Raw genomic sequence first — 17,841 nt, 5'->3', positions numbered from 1 at the left:
CGGGAGGAGAGGGAGGATGTTTCCTGCAGAGCGGCTAACAGCTTTGCCTTTCCCAAGCACTCGCCCTGTGCAGAGAGGGCCCCCGTAACCCTGCCACATGCTTCTGGAGCAGGAAGGCTCAGTGGAAGACACTTGAGAAAAATTTGGGATTAACTTTGGGCAGATGAGTAGAAAAGAAAATCTGTGTTAATAAATTCAACTGGATTCAGGACATAAAAACGAGCTTCACATCAGCGTGATTCATACAGAGAGAGAAAGGGAATTCTGCCTTCAGGATGGATGATGGCAATTCCTGGAAACACATTTTTTCCAGGCTGCGTGCCGGGACGTGCTGCAGCCGGAGCCGCGGCTGCCGCCCTCTCCTGGCTGCCTCAAAAGCAATGGCTTGCTCATCCAAGACATTCTTCAGAGCAGCAGCAGTTTTCCAAACCAATCCTACTTGAATCATAAAGCCATGTACTGCCCCATACTTGCTCTTTTGTTCCTTTCATGGATTTACTATTTTAAGCAAGGGATTGCTTTTTTGGTTGGCCTCGTTTGCCCTGACTTGATTCTGTAGCAACTCATAAGGCTGAACTTTAGAAACTTTCCAAAAAGATGCCATAAACTCAGGATGACAGAACTGCCATAGGGTTAGAGGAGAGGAGAGGAGAGGCAGCTTTCTACCATAGCAAAGTCCAGAGACACTACAGAGACACAGCACAAAAATTATTCAAAATGCCAGCAGAAGTCACAGATGGGAAATTCCTTATATGACATTCAGTTCATAGACTAATGATAGCTCTGCTGTGAAAGCATGAATTTCTGGGGAAGAGTTGTTGCTTACTAATAACAGCAATTTTACCATCGCTGACAGGAGCCTCACTTACCAGCTCAGCTCATCCAGAACCGCTCCAGATAAGGAGTAAATGGGAATGGGAAGGTAGAGCTTCACCTACCAGCATGGAAAGCTCAGCGATGTCCACAGGCAAGATGCAACTTGGTAGTAACAGATGGAAAGTGACTGCTAAGTCYTCAGGTGGCTGGAGAGGAGAGAAAGCCCATGCAATATCACACTGCAGGCTTTTGCTCATGCAAAGGCACTGCTGTGGAGATGGCTACCCTTCGCATCAGCCAAGGTTTGCACTGCTGCTGCTGTGCACGAGCGCGCAGCCCAAGACATTTGGTTCCCGGGTCTGGCAGCCGCTGTTCCCTGGGAGTCTGAATGCTGCACTGCCCAGGAGTTTCTGCTCAAGCTCCCAACACAGGTGTGCAGAGCTACAGCAATCGTCCAGAGTCAACAGCATTGGAGGAAAGCATGGAGAACAAAACATGTAGCTGAGTAGTGCTTAGCACCTATATTACACATGGTCTGTCAGTGTGAGCAAGGACCCTTGCACTTCTCCCCAGCCACCAGTTACAGCGGGATAAAGTGACTGGCCAGGGTTGCACAGAAAATCAAGGTCATAACCAGGACTAAAGCACAAAGGTGCCATTCTCATCTTTTCTGCTCGTACTAAAGCTGTAGTGTAGCAGAAAACTGCCGATAGATGAAGAAAAACAAATCAAAGATAGGTGCCTAAACAAGCTTCCATCCCCTTTAAATGCCAGTCTTGCTGTTAAGTAAAACAGGTTTCCGGGGAAATCATCTATCCGGAAGGGCGCGTGAATGGCAGCATCAGTTGCAGCTAGTAAACTGCTGACTAAGTAGAACAAATACAGATGAGATATTTAGGAGTCATTTTTAGAAGGCCAAGCATGCACCACCCACAAGAAGTAGTAGAGTACGCATATACGTATCCAGAAATTACTCGCAATTCAGCAGCCAAGGTCAGAAGGGTGGTTATAAGCGAGTGAGGAACAGCATTTCAGTGTTGTATGTAGTGGGTGGGAGAGCAGGTGTTGGTGAGCCTTCTGCAGAAATGAGCAGGGCACCAGGCAGGGCAAGGAGGCTAGTCCCAAGGGGCTGCCCTGTCAGCTGAAGACCTGCAGAAAACTGGTCATCTTGTTCAGAGTTCGTTCCTGGGTCTCCTCATTACCTGGCTGCTGCCTTCAGGAGAGCCATCAGCAAAATCGAACTACTCCTTTCTGAAGCTGCTGTTATTTTTCAGGTAACCACCCCTAGAGCAATAGTGCAACATGGATCCATGTTAGACTCATCTGTCTCACAACCTTTCCACACCGTTCCATCCTGTGACTACTTCGAGCACCTTCCAGGACCACAAAGTGACTCCAGTCGTACCCCTTCTGTCCTATGCTTGAGATTGCTAGTTCTGAAACAACTTCTGAAGTCTATAATTCTGCGCAGAGTAGAAATCACAGACTTTCAATAGCTKAACAAGTTTATAAAGACAAATTTCTACTCTCAAGAATACATGGGCAAACTATTTCACTCCTACCTGCAAAACAAGAAGTTGCTGGATCTGAAGCAAGTGAGAGTAGGACGCAAATATCRTGGAGAAAAAAAAAAAAGATATTCTTTATAGCGGTGAAACTGCCTGCAACAACTTGCAAAGATGAGAGAGAAGAAACTGGTGTCTTCCATAGGTGCTTCATCAGCAACATCCAGCACTTTCTCATTTACCAATAGACATGACTTTCTCCATCTACTAACAATTGTACTTTTAACCAAAATCTGTTTGTCCTGCACAAACATGCTTTAGAAGAAAGTTATTTGGAAAAATGCCTGAACACTCCTCCAGTTAATTCTTCCTCTGTTAACACTGTGCAGCTTCCCAGGATGCCAACCAGTTTGGGGAGAGTGGGAAGAAATCTGGTAATTTTTGTTAGTAACTGAAAAAAATCCCTCCAGGTAAGTACAGTAAGGTACCAAGAGATACCAGATTGAAGTTGGAAATCACAGGGATTTAATTTCTCTCAATTTTTTTTTTAAAGGTGCTTATGAACATTTCTGTAACTCCTGCAAACCTTARGCCCTATACACTCCAGCAGAAGTACCAACTATGTAGTCCTGCCCCGTATGTTTAGAGAAGCCTTTCACTGCGAAATAGTCCTATTTCCCCTTTTACCTTCCAAGTATTAGATTATTAAAATTGCAGAAAAGATTCTCTAGTAAGAGGCAAGCATGCTGACCCAGGGAGGAGAATTCAAAGCTCGTATACTGGCAGCAGCACTGAACAGATGGTCTCACCTGAAGAACCAGCTGCTTCAGCTTCTGCTCTTACAGGACAACATCTGTTCAGCTGAAGTACAAAAAGATAGTTTTGCTGTATTTAGCAGGATAGCTTGGGATGTGGGAATCCTGGCAGGTAAGAAAAAATAGCGTCACTAAGTTATCCCGATTCAGGCATGTCACCAAGTATTTCAAGTTAAATCCACTGAAAATGGGGCAGTTAAACACCTGCTTATGACCACTGAGCAGGGAAAGAATATCTTTGGCTATACTTTTCAGTGACAACACATTTCTTATTTTGGTTAAAGCTTTAGAGATTGATTTGGACAGCAGAGAAATTCCATTAAAACAAACCAAACCCCAAACAGATTTGCAGCACAGAAAGGTTGCACCTTAAAACAATCCCTTTCCCTGTCTTTTGGTCAAGCACCTCAAATGCCTGGCTTGGCCTCTGTTACAATTTTAGGAGGACTGTAATTCAGAAGAACATTTTGGCCCAGAAAAGTTTTCTATTTCCTTTCCAGGGGCTGACCAAAGAGATTGCTTCGAGTTGCTGTTGTTCATTCGTACCATTAGTACCTGAGTACTAATCAAATTCACATGTATGAGATTGCACTTAGAAGCCTCCTATTACTATATACGTAATCTGCATTTGAGCTGACCTTATTTTCAGAGAAGCTGAACACTGATTGGCACCCTTGGGAAAAATAGGCTTAGTCATTCCCCAAAAACTTAATGTAGCTGAGAACCTAACATTTCCAAAGTTTAGTAAAAAGGACAAGCAAGGCTCCATGAAGTGGTTCAGACCGTGCACCTGCCAGTGCATCAGCAGTTTGCAGAAGAAGCACTTACGATTTGCGGTAAGAATCTGTCTGAGGTGACCTTTCAAAGCACAAGTGAAGAAAGGTTAAAGGCATTCCTGAGAACTGGAGCTCAAATCCTGGTAGACCTAGTGGATGCCAGGATGGCAATACCGTAAGAAGAGGCTCCTGAAGACTCTGTAGAGGTCAGTGGGTCTCCATAGTAGTAGGATAGCCCAGCACACACGTAAGCAAGTCTGACGGAGGGGACCACACATCAGGAACGAAACAAGTATAACTCATGTATCAGACCCTACCCAGTGGCAGATAAATCAGTTTAACAGCTGTTGCCAGGTAAACAGGCTTAATATCTTCCCTGCCTGAGTTTCAACACACAGGCACAAAAATCCAGCTGCATCTCTCCTTCCACTTCCCATCAGTCTGAATGTCTAAAACAGCAAGTGAAATGCTACAGATGAACGAGTTGCGAGTTCTACATAGGGCGATGTTTCACCAGCCTTCAATTCTTGGGCACATTCAGGAAGATCAATTCAGACCAGAATTGAAGAGATGGGAGATATATAAAGACTACACAATAATATTTTATTACATGAAAGCTGTAGTTTCATGCAGTCCATGTTCTAACTTACTCAGAAAGCAGCTATTTTGCAGAAAATGTTTGAACAAAGCAAAAAAGGTCACTCTCCAGACGCTGTTGAAAGATAAAACCCATAAAAAACAGTATAACAAGTCAGGTTTTAATAGATTTATAAAATTCATATATACAAAACAGTAAACTAAGTCACCAAAGCTATAAAATACACTTTTTACACATCACAATATAATTTTATCTAGTACACAGTTTTCATAAATTGAAACTATTACAGCAAGTAGCTGTTTCTATGTGGATGCTGTTTTGGTGCTAGAAAGACACTTATGTGAGCAGTCTAAAACTGTGCTTTTACTTTATGCATTTTTCACCTTCTTTTAGTTTGTAACTGTTTTTTTTTAAAGTACTTTCTTGTGAATTGTTAGAAAATTAAGGCTAAATTCAGGCCTTTCCTGCCCAATGCAGTGAACTGGTTTAAAAAAGAATGATATTGCATAGTATGTGTGTTACAAGGCATAGGCACCACAGAGCAAGTAAATTGCAGAATAAAGGATAACATTTCAATTAGCTTCCTATCTACATGACTGTGTCACAAGATAACTTAGTGTTTTCTCAATTTGCTTTCATACATATTGATTCCATAAACAAGACAACTCATCACAAGAGCAATAAATACTAGCCATTTTGTTAAGTGGACTCCCCAGAAATACTGTTCAATGTGTATCACCAATTCAAGCTCACTGTACGTTCCAGATAATGTAACATGTTCACTGGAAAAACACTCTTTATCCTGCAGACTGTAATGGCTACAAGGTGAATGGAAGTTTGAACACAAGTTGTCAACCCTATGTCTACCAAGCATGCTTTCCAAGCCTCGTGAACTACCAAAAAATCATTTGTCTTCCACATTCCCCTCTCTCCCTGCTATCTTCCCCCTCAGCTTTTGGGCTAATTCACCTGCAAACAAGCTCAGCACAAAAAATTTATGGGAAACATCAGTTGCTTCCTTCATAAGAAGCTCTTCCTCAGGTCCTACTTACCTCCCCAAAATTTTGCTCTCCTTCAAACTGTAGTTTTCACTTAAATAACAAAAACRGTCTCTTGGCTAGCCATTCCCCTGAAATACTTCTCACAGTTGGGTATCTTGAAGAAAGGTTAAATAGCTGTTAGCATGGAGTAAGACACATTGTCTGGCCAGAGATCTACATACCCTATCTGAGAAGGAATTGAGTTTTAGCACCCACTTATGAGCAGATGAAGAGAGATTTACAATGGAAGGGTGTGCAGCGACAGCACTGCCAGCACGCTGCCGTTAACACGCACAGCCAAAAGCTCTCCTGGAGTCAGTCAAAGCGTCTGGGGTCAATGCAGATGGCATTTCATTTCAATACACAGTCTTCAAGCACCATCAGCTTTTGGGATCTGTTTCAAAAATAGCTCCCCTCTCTTGCTCCCTTCCAACATACTTTGGCTTTTTACCAGAATGCCCATCTTGAAAGTCAGTGCTGCTCTTTCTTGACTCTGATTATTCTCACATCAGACAGAAGATTCGACCTACGGACATGTGCCAAGAGCTTGGTTGTGATACAGTATGTCAAGCCAGGTACAGAACCACCAGCACTGGCAGTCTAGTACCTCCATATTCCTCCCCACCCAATACTAAGACAAGCATATCAACACATAGACAAACTTTAACACTGCTTTCCAAATGCCATTAGAAAGATAAAAACTTAAAGAATCAAGCTAAACTGTTCAACCACTAACATGAGCAAAGAGATAGCATCACCTGGTTAGCAGAGCAGCAGTTTCTGCTCCAAATATCCTGGCTTTACTCATTTCCATCCAGACAAGAAAAAAAATAGTGTTTAAAGAAAAAAGTAGTGTTCAGAGCACAAAGCAGAGATCACCCTAGCTAATTAAAAACAGGTAATACTAAAAAGCACTGGGTCTTACATTGTCTTGCCAATATACTTCCTCACTAAGCTAGGCAGTCCTCATCTAGAAATGYGTGCAGACAATATTAATTCAGCCCAAGTCTGGCGCAGACCATGCCAGTCAAGACTCTTGTCCTATAATGAATGCTCCCTAGAACTCTGTTAAAAACTCATTTACAAAATTAAGGATAGGTATTCTATATTTGCTACTGAAACACCCTACCCACCACTTCCTGTGTTACAGAATTAATAAAGACTATACTGAGGTAAAGAGTTGGCAGTGCTCTATGAAATCCCCTGACTACACCACACGATTTTATACTAGAGAAATGACATAAAAGAGATTAATAATAAACCTACAGGAATCAATAYAGTTTTCATTAGGAGATCAAGGCTTAATTTATATGACAAGCTGTGCTGTATGGAGATATTTTTGCACACCCTTTTTTCTCAAGTTGGCATGCATCAAATTATTCACCAAACCAGCAAGTACCATTGAAAATTTGATGATGTAAAGAAAGCTAAATCAGGTGTCAAAACTCACCATATGAAAATCATAGGGGCCTTTTACAKAATATCTATAATTCTCTGCAGCATATTTTTTCCCCCCCAGGAAATTTGAAAATGTACATATATATAGAAAAGATATCAAAATAAGGAACTTAAAATCCAGAAAGACAAGTATCTAAAGGAGGCAAAGGGCACGTTTAATTAAAAAAAAATTCTGTGGAATACAATTGTCTTATTAGAAAAGCTGCTAATTTCTTCAGTGGTTCCCTCTCCATTCTTCTGATTTCCTTTAACTCTAGAATTCTTTTTTTCTATTTCTAAATTACAATAATCAGAACTGCTGAGTATCTGGGGGAGAGGTGGGAAGGGAGAGAAGAAGTGCTCCAAAGAGATTCTTTTTCACACCAAAAACTACTTCAGCTATCCTAGTAGAATGAAGTTTTGGTCTGCAGTGCCACATATAGATGAGCTCTTCCTTCACCATTTTGCTACAGTTTCTTGCAATTAATACATATTTCTCCACTATGTCTGCTTGGCTGAGGTTCAGGTTTTTGTTAGCTCTGAAAGCCTGCAAAAACAATCATCTTCAGGAGCTTCTTCATGCTTGTATCAGGCCTAGTTCTAAGTTTGACTGCAGCACCTTTAAAACCTAAATATATTTATCAAAATTAGCGAGTCAGATAATCTATGTTGCTGTATTAGATGAAATAAGACCAATATTTAATGTCAARCTAAACACATCTTCATGAGCTGTAGTGTAGAGTGGCCAATAGTCAGTTCCATAATTTTAGTATCTTCAACATTAAAACTATACAATTGCATTAAAGTGACAACTGCCTGTTAAATATGTCATTTATATAAACTAGTTCTGCAAAAAACTATCCTTCATCTTTAATTCCAATCCACTATCTCAATTGATAATGCCATCTAAAAACTAGCCTGTTCAAAAGACGATAGCATGGCAATTTGAAAGAATGGTACTGAATGACACTCAATATTAAGTTTAAAGCCTTGTTTTCAGGACACCAAATATAAAGTAGTGTTTGATAAAAGACTCCCAATAGTTATTCTTTTTAAATTGCAAGATTGCATAAATCTCTCCTGCATGCACATGCTGCAAGCACTTCCTCCCTTTGTCCTTGCACGAGACAACACATTTAGAACACCCCACGCCAATGACCTGTGGGTGTCAGAGCAGGGACAGAAAAAAGCCTTTTTAAAGTAGTTGTTCAAGGCCTCTATCTGATTATCATCCTGCCTGTGACCCATTTCCTGACTAGTCAACTGAACAATAACCCTATAAAGTTAACAAAAAAAGATGTTCTCTCCAGCTGTGTTTGCCTGCAAAGTTCTCCAGGATGTCACTTAAAATAAAGTCACCAATTGTTTCTTGTGAAAGCACTGAGCAACGTATCAAATCTGTCCTGAGATGTCTGTACAACCTAAGCTACTTAAATTCTGTGTTAGTAATTAACTGAGTTACCATAATATTAATTTCTAGCTTTCTTGTACTACAACTTACCTTGGAAAAATAAAAACACACAAAATCCCAGCTGTGGAAAGAAGTAGATCCTGTATTTAGCAGCAGCAGAAATATACCTGCCACTTAAAAAAAAAAAAAAAAAAAAAAAAAAAATCCTTCTGCCTCAAACAGTCACAGTCAGATCTGTTGCAAACTTGAGAAGTGCTTGACCCATGCAAAAAGATTTTCTTAATCTTGTGTTCTTACTGCGAACCACTAATTCTAAATCAAAGTCAGAGAGAAAACAGAGTCTACAAAAAACAGATTCTACAGAGCCAAAACTACTGATTTCCATCTGCAGTCTAGAGCATCATGCTGAGGCCCATTTTATCAATAGAAAGAAGAAAGGCAGTAGTGGGCCTGAGGTCATCAAACTGGTTCCCTAAAACTCTGATTTATTGTGCAAAATTGCCATATCATATAAAAAAAAGTTTTCTAGGAAGCCTGACAGCTCAATAAAAGACATCTCATGCTGTTTCTTTTCCAGGTGCAACAGATTAAATTACCTAGATAAATATACATTGCATTATTAGCTCTGTTGTTAGTTTTAAATCCATAAGGTGATTAAGGATACAAAACCATAGAAGACCATGAAGAGAAAAGCAAAACAGGAAATTCCATGCTATGCCTCCCAGGTAAAACTACAGTGGATGCAGACATAAAACTGAGGTAATTCTCTAGAAAGATACAGATGAAAGGGAATGTTTAACTCATTTGAGGACACAAACATACAACCCCTCGAGAAAACTTAGCGAAGGAATAAAATCCACAACAAACTAGGAAATAAAGTCAACTCCTAGCGTCCTGTGTGGAGGTCACTACTAGCACTCTAAGAATATTTGAATGTATTAGAACTGTAACTTAGTCTCAAGCAAATGGCTTAGCTTAGAGAAGTGAATCCTCTACAATGAGTAAACTGTTATTTGCTCAATATGTGTTGAAACATTTACCTTTTCAAATGTAATAATCTTAATTTTTGCCCATCTGAAGATTGAAGACTCATGTGATACTTTCCCTTCAAGGTTAAATATGAATAAACATTAAAAAGACAGACTTGGTCCTGACAAAAATAAGACTTCTTACAAGGAAGCTAATTCCTGTCTAAGTTCACTAAGTAAAAGCTTAAATTTAAATTAGATTTTCCCGTCTGCAACTTTTAACTTGCCTATTACCTCAGTACTATGTGTGTTATATAACATGATAGAATATCCACATCTTTTTCACTCTGAAGTCTGCACAAAAAGCCAATAGATTGCTACATTAGGAAACTACACACCGATACGAACATCTGCAAACTTCAGAGGAAAAAAACCTCCAGATTTTATCCAAATCAACATGAAAAGACAACTGAACAAGATTATTTTTTAGACCACATTTCCCATGGAAGTATCAGCTGAAGTAAAATGTTGCTTGTTTTGACATGCCATTACAGTCTCAAAGGGGATAAGAACTCCAGGGAACCTGCTGACTTTGTACAGGTATAAGCAGCCCTTCAGGTTTTATTCTTGGATAAAACTATGACACAAATTGCACCGTAAACTACGTTTAAAAATTATCTAAAAGATATGACTACAATGTTGAGATAAAAGGCAGATCTTAAGTCTGTCCATGTACCCCACTGTAATAGAAAAGATCTGATATATCTGTACATGGAAAGGCACCTGATAGTTACATGAGCAGAAAAAGCTAGGAACTAACAGTTCATATACTAACATTATTCATAGTCTCTTGCAACTTCACACACAATCCATTGCCTGAAACGGGCGACTCTAAACTTGACTGTACTCATAATTACATGTGCATTAATACAGGCTAAAGATCCCATTAAGACACAGATTAAGGGCTAATTTTACAGCAAGGTCCTGCTGTCCAAATACATCAGTGCAGTTGTAAAATTGGGATCTCTAGAGTGTTCAGTCTTCCTATAAGGTCAGCTTTTGGGAACTAATCAAGCAGCTGCTGTACTACTAAAACCTTTGCTTAAGAGTTTAATCAGCTTTCACACTTCTGAATACAGATAAAGCCTTGTCATGTGAGATACTGAACCTTCACAAGTGCTGCCAACTGCAAATGTGAGAGCAGGGCTGAACTGCCATGAAGTACATCTCACTATAGCACCTGCTGTGCACATACGTCGTCAGATGCTCTAGCGCAGGCTGCTTTACCACAGAAGTCTGTTTCCCCATGATGTAACACTCCTTACACATAGTGCAAAATAAACCCTTCTCCGTATCAGCCAGGTCTTAGACTTCTCATCAAATTTACTCCAGTACGGGTTTCCTTCATAAAGACTGTCCAGACTTTTGCTTCAGGAGACTCCTGCAAAACCTTCAGACAAGAGCTATGCAGCCACCTTTAAAAGGGGACTCTAGATCCTTGGCAGAACTGAATATGCACACAAGATCTAGTTATATACCCAAGGGTTAAGAACACAACTTCATTAACATTCTCCAATACAGCTACCAATCGTGTTATGTTTTAGATTAGTTTGATTAATTCAGCACCTCCAAACTACAAAAAAGGCAGTTTGTATGACTAGTGTCTCTGAAAATAAACGTATTCATTTAAAACAAAGTGTCTTCATTACATGGTTTGTCAGAGAAAAAAAAWTTTTTCTAAGAAGGCAGAAGGTGGTTATGTTATTCAGTATACCAAACTAGGTACAGAACACCTACAATGGCCATGTTTCAGTAGTGTTTCTAGTCCAAATGATTCAGTAGCTATCATCAACATTTGACTCCTTCGGCCTATAGCTCCTCTGTTTGGACTGGCTAGTTTACAGCATTCCTGAGCCAAGTGAATAGCATGGGTCCTACACCACATGCAAGGGCCATAAAGAATAAAAACTTTGATCTAACCCTCTCATAAATTTTAACAGAATATGGGCTGCTCTCCTTCACTGCAACATAATATCCTTCAGATTCTCTTGAAGGATCGTGTCCTTCACGGCATGAAACACAAAGCGGATGTTTTCAGTGTCTATAGCAGTGGTGAAGTGATGGAAGAGCGGCTTACTACGGTTTCTTCTCTTTCTGTCAAAGCACTGCACCAGATACCGCTGAACATCTTCTAGCCTGTGAGGGTCACCCTTAAAGTCCGAGAAATACTTCTTAATGCTGACAGTCTTTACCTTCTCTACAAGAAGATCCATCTTGTTGAGGAATAGGATGATAGAAACATTAAAGAAAAGCTTGTTATTGACTATTGTCTCAAAAATATTCATGGACTCCACAAGTCTGTTTGTGCGCCTGTCTTCCATAAGAACCTGATCATATTCACTGGAGGAAACCATGAACAAAATTGAAGTTATTCCATCAAAGCACTGGAACCACTTCTGACGCTGAGATCTCTGTCCACCTACATCCACCATCTTGAAAGGTATTTTTTTAATGATGAAATCATGCTCTACTATTCCTTTGGTGGCTTTTCTAGCCAGCAAAATATCTTGTTTGCTGGGGAAATAATTCTGCAAAAGAAAGAAGAAGAGTGTCAAATGTCTACTGATCATTTTTTAATGATCAGCTACCAACAAAGTGACGGGGAAAAAAAAAAAAAGATCGAAAGAGCCTTTTCAGGAATTCATTGCACAATGGACTCAAATGACATCAGGTAAAGAATGAATACTCAACTTCAAAATAACAAACAGTTGACTAATTATCTCAACACATTGGTAAACAGCTACCAGAAGACTGAGACATTTGAGAAAAAAAGATACAGGACAAACATTCACATTTTTATCCTTCATCCTCCGATTTTCATGCTGAAGTTTATTTTATCATTATGAAATTCTTGCCCACAATGTTATCGGCATGTATGCAGYGTTCGGTAATGTGCATCTCCAAATCATCACTGATTAATGTTTTTGAAATTGAATTGTTCAGAATTCATTTGTTTTTGCAAAGCATATTGTGAAAGCTTTAGTGAAAACACTTCTTCCAAGTCCACTTAATGATCAGTAAGTATAGCAACATGTACTACTGCAAGTGGTGGCCCAGCTCACCACTATAAAGCAATTTGTTGTTCAGAAACTTATCGCTGTTATTATTTAGGAAGATTATTTCCTATTCTTTCTCCTCCAAGTCTCCTGACAGTCACTCTCGTTACTGATTTTGAATCTTAAAAGTGAAAGAAGGAGTTGGTTTTTTTTTGTTTTGTTTTCTTTTTTTTTTTTTTTTTTTTTTTTGGTATTGTTTCATTCTGCTACCTTAAGTAGCAGCAGCCAGCAGGTCATAATGAAAAGTGAAGGAGATCCCAAGACTGCACATAAGGACTGATAAAAGAAGAAAATATGCATGAATACAGCTTTCATAAACTTGTATCTGCTGTCTGTCAAAAAAAATAGCCTTCAGTTTCATAAAGCTAGAGTTTACTATTTCTAAAAAAAAGTACTTTGATGTAGTTATTTCAATACAAGTTTTTTTTTTAAAAAAATGTTAAGCTCGATGGGTTATGATTAATGCCTTKTGTCCTTGAGCTCTTCTTGTCCAGAAAGAAGTTTTATCTTACCAGCTGACCAATTCGATCCAGGTTATCCAGGAAGTATTTCACCGATTCACCCTGTGGAAAAGGAAAAAGATGGGAACTAAACTTGTTTCTAAGACAGCAATTTAAATTGAACTATAGCATTTTCACCTTCCAGCATGCACTGAAGTCTAACATAGAAATCTCAGAAATCAAAGTTTCAACAACATCCTGACAATGCTTAAGAAATCATACTAACGGAAGTACTACATAGCTGAGTTCACATTAGCTCTTGGAATGAAGTGGAGCAGTTACAACACACTATGGCAGTGTAGACAAGGTAGTATTTCTTCTGAAACCAATTCTCTATTGCTTCAAGAAACATCAAAGTTTGGAGTGGAGTACTGAATAAATGCTCAAAGTTACTTAGTGAATCTTTATAACGAGAAGAAAGTGTTATTAAAGGCAGTTCTTTGCTTTGGCTTAAAGAATTAGTTTTTCCCTCCTACGATGAATGCAGTTAACTCACACTAAGCAAGAATAAAAATGAAATGTATTTATCAGAAGCCAACATACTCTGTTTTAAAATTCCTGACAATGAAGAAAAGCACATCCTAGACCGGTTGGCACATTTGTAGAAAAGTGGAAGATTTAAGTCATCTACAGCTTGTTATTGTAGTGGTAATTTAAGTGAGACTTGTTTGTCGAAAACAAAAAARCAAAGCAAACAAAGAAAACTCCCAAAACAAACAAAACAACCTTGAACTCCTCAAACACATTCTGAAGGACTTTTCCTTCTAAACAGTTTATCCTTTAGGCTCAATGGATTTGCTGATGTTATTAGAAGATCCTTTAGCAGTTATATTGAAAAGATCAACGTAGGTAGTATTTATAAAGAAAATTCATTCTTGTGTGAAAATGCCTAAGTTTTTTTCAACACAGTTGCTTTCACGCTGCACTCAAGCCAAGTGCTGTTTTACATTAGTGGATGCAAGAAAGCCTGCACATACTTCTAAAAAGTAACATAACTGTTTCCATGTAGAGGAAGACWTCAACTTTCCTTTTGGAATGAAACTATCCCTGGCAAAAGCCCATTCTCCTTCAAACACCTCCATTTAATTTCTTCGGATGAAGTTGATCTGTTAAGTTAGCAAGCRTTCCTCCCTGTTTAGGACACTGGTCTCGCAGCTATAGCTGCCTCATAGAAGAGAGAAAATAAGAAGTCCTTCTTCTTTCTAATATTCCTAGGTAACGAGCACATCACACAGTGCAGCCCAGGGCCAAGCCAGTAACGACCAAACTGACAGTGCACACCCTCACCACATTCTTAGTTCAGAATAAGAATATTCTTGTAACATCTTCTCATAGATTCAAAAGGAATAAAAATCCTTAAATTATRCACTCTCCTCCATACCATAGTCTTGAGACAGCAGAACTAAATCATTCCCTTCCAGCGCAACTTCAGAATGAACTATTGCATTGGCACTTTTTTTAAAGAATCCGACTGGAGCTGCTGTACAAYACAGATACACACTTTCAGCATAAGGCATAGACACAAAGGAGCTGCAACTCATCATCTCCTAACACATAAAACCAGAGGTGTTTCTTCAGAAAGGAGCACAAACTTGTGTATTTACAAAGAGCGGCCAYATATCACAAAAGATTTACAGTAGACTGCTGGTAGAAAAAGAAAAAATGACTTTTTCTGGGGAGGGTAGAAGTTTCCAAAGAACAATTGCTCTAAGAGCTTCCTTACTATCATGAATTTTCATAAGGTGAAAGTAATTTCCTGTATTTTTTGGCACTCTGTTGGATCAGAAGAGATATCGCAGACCACATGAGTAAGAAGAAAGGTCTTCCTGTGCAGCATTAGTCATATTTAAGAGATGGGAGAGCCCAAGAGGAAAAGATCATTGAAGTTAAACAATAATAATAATAATAAAAAATATCTATTGTGTTTTGTCCTAGGCAATGTCTTTAGATGTGGGACATGACTGTGAACGAGCCGTCTCCGATGCAACTTGTTCTTTTTTTTTCCACGGAGTTGCTTTAAGAGCCCTTGCCGTGTCCGTATTCCCTCCCACGCTCGGAAGAGGAAACAGCTGTAYGCGTGTAAACTGCTGGGACACACAAGCAACTTCACCTGATTTATAGCTCATGCCTCTCCTATTTCCTGCCTCRCACACCGATTATTTTAACATTTTGCACACTTAAAGAAAAGGATCAGATCAATGTAAAAATATATGATCGTTTCTTCAGTGTCTTTGGGAAAACAGACGGGCTTAGTTTCCTGCAAAGCTCTTAACAACTTGTAAATAAGCCAAGCARTTCACTTAAGGAAATTTTAAGCAGTCTTTGCACAACACTTGGACAGCCAGGGTGACAAAGTCGGATTGCTGGAACAGGTGTGAACAGCGCACGCAGCAACCAAGAGGGCCGAAGACATCTGAATAGTCTGTTGTAGCACAGAATTGAAAGATATCCAATACTTAGGCCAAAATACCTCCTTCCAGTCAAAACAACAAAACCTTCATGAGCTCCATAGGGTTCAGAGTTAAGAATAGTGCAAAACATTAAAGCACACAAACTTGAAGGAAAAATATAAAACCCAAACAACCTCCCCCCACCACACACACACACTTCAAAGACGATTCCCTGATAAAGGCCGTAACACAGGAATATTGTACCGCGGATTCAGTTCCTGCTCCAAAGACAGCTGGTGTAACCCTGCTCTACACCTTAGGTCTGATTCACARATTGCCTCTTTTGAGAGGCTGGGGTGCTCTTTGGGTATTTAGGTTCAACAAGCAGGCATCAAGGAACAACTGCAGACAACATCAGAGYGTTAATCAGTAACATGGACTTTATTTAAATGAGGAAGAAAAGAAGATTGAGTATTAGGACTTTTTTTGTATCAATACGTTTATTTASAACAACTAGATTGGCCAAACACTCATTAAACTTACAGGTGTATTTCCCTTTAAACTATAGGAAATAGATAGCAATATTAACTAGCTCTAAAACTTAATTTAGATAGATACCAATGTTGTACTTGAATACAATTTGAAAATCCCTCAATTCAGGAAAAGCTTTTATTGTTTATGTAGCGCTACCTCACATGCATAGGGTGCGTATATACATATTTTCCACAAACACAGAGGCATACAAATACTTTTAGATTTTAATATTATTTTACCTTAAATGGAAAGTAGATTTTCCATCTAAGGTAAAATAGTATTAAAATCTAGAAGTATCAGCTGCCACTCATACGTTAAACATTTTTTTCTATTGAAGAYGCTGACCAGAAATAAGCTTTTTTGGCTTTTTCAACTCAAAACTCTTTGGGTTTCTCCAAAGTCATCCAGCCATTCAATGGCATTCTAAAGCTGGCTTAGCAGTTCAAATGTACTCATGTTCCAGATCTTAGCTGGTTACTTCTGGCTTACCAGCATGACTTGCTATAAAAGTGACAGCAAATATAAYAGTTAACATTTGCAATTGAGTCAGATACTTTTAATAACTTTTATATAGATTGTCAATCTATGTTAACTATTAAATGGTTGTAATGAAAATATTTGAAAAATTTTTTTAACTTTACAATATGTTTGAACTATGACTGCAAGCAGCAAAAGTAGAAATCAAAGTAGTCAGTTATTTGTACTATTTACATTGTATTTATAATTAAATATCTAAAGACACTCACAAAAAGGTGCATTTGTTAAGAATGTCTTGGGGATGACAAAAAACAAACAAAAGCCCAAGTCAGATACGTCAATCTTTTCCAGGCTAGTGTATCAAGAAAAACTGTAGCAAGTTCAAGAAACTTCCCTAAGATCAACCCCAGTCACAGAAAGTTGTCCAGCTTTGGTTTTCCGGATTTAAGAAGGATTCTTCCTGKATTTTACTCTTGGAACATTATTTCCATTTTTAAAAATATTTTGACAATATTCCTAAATAATATTTCAAAACTGAACGACTTCACTGCATCTCAACTGGCCCTATATTTAGGAGCTGAAGCACCATTTCCTAACAGTTGCAACAGATAGCTCCAGTGAGTCAAAGTATGTCTGCACTAGGATTTTTATTTATTTTTTTTTTAAACACTGATGCTCTATTAGGACATTTTACATTCAAAACTTGCATCAACACATCACAAGCAAGATGACTATTATCTATTTCGCTGTTGATACAAACCAGCTAGCTATTTTTTCCTGGAGCATAAATCAAGCTGTCAAAACGCTGCCTTCCATCTATGTCCCGTATTGCCTGGGACAGTGCTGGGGGAGGGAAAAGTCACCTCCAAGTTATGAATTTTACATAATTCAGATACTCCTTTTTAGTACACAAGAGCATAGCGTGGACCATAAGTCTTCCTTAACTTCTTGCTTGCCACACAAGAGTTACCACAAATGTTCAGATGATTCATTCTCTTGCTGCTAATCTCTTCTCCCTCCGCAGTACATATCCTCTGAATAACAGTTTTGCCAACTGGGACCAAGAGGAGGAATAGAAGATGCTGTTCCCATTGTTCAGGGGATGAGTCACCGCACATCTGGGAACTGGGGGAATCGAGAAACACAAACAGGACGCCCAGAAAGAGCCCACAAGTTCCACAATGCTGCTTCATGATTGGATTTTATTTATTTAACTGCCTTACCCACATTATGAAGTTGAAGCCATAGAAAATAGAGTACACTTGGATTAAAAAGTGAGCAGTGCAGGAGAAAGAGGAAAGGTAAAAAAAAWATATATATAYACTCTTGCTCTCTGAAATAATAACCTAGAGCTCTATCTTTCTTCTTAATCCTAGACTACTTTGAACAAGTAATATTTTCAAGGAGCAAAAGCCTCAGAACTAAGAAGGAATACTCATTCCCTTTTATATATTTTGT

General features: G+C 38.9%; 1 protein-coding gene across 1 annotated transcript in view; it reads right to left on the bottom strand.

Annotated features, from left to right (window-relative positions):
• Positions 1 to 4,649: 4,649 nt before the first annotated feature.
• The window catches only part of GNA12 (G protein subunit alpha 12), a 39,077-nt gene continuing 25,885 nt past the window's right edge, over positions 4,650 to 17,841 (bottom strand). Inside the window, exons 3-4 of the mRNA XM_085300845.1 lie at positions 12,995 to 13,045; positions 4,650 to 11,954 (exon numbers count right to left, since the gene is read on the bottom strand). Coding sequence (XP_085156971.1) covers positions 11,385 to 11,954; positions 12,995 to 13,045 — 621 coding nt within the window. The 3' untranslated portion in view covers positions 4,650 to 11,384. The remainder of the gene's footprint in view (positions 11,955 to 12,994; positions 13,046 to 17,841) is intronic.

Source organism: Rhea americana, unplaced genomic scaffold, assembly GCF_003343005.1.
Source record: "Rhea americana isolate MKP2758 unplaced genomic scaffold, rheAme1 scaffold_10, whole genome shotgun sequence".
Taxonomy (NCBI): Eukaryota; Metazoa; Chordata; class Aves; order Rheiformes; family Rheidae; genus Rhea; species Rhea americana.
This window is presented reverse-complemented; position numbering and strand designations above follow the sequence as displayed.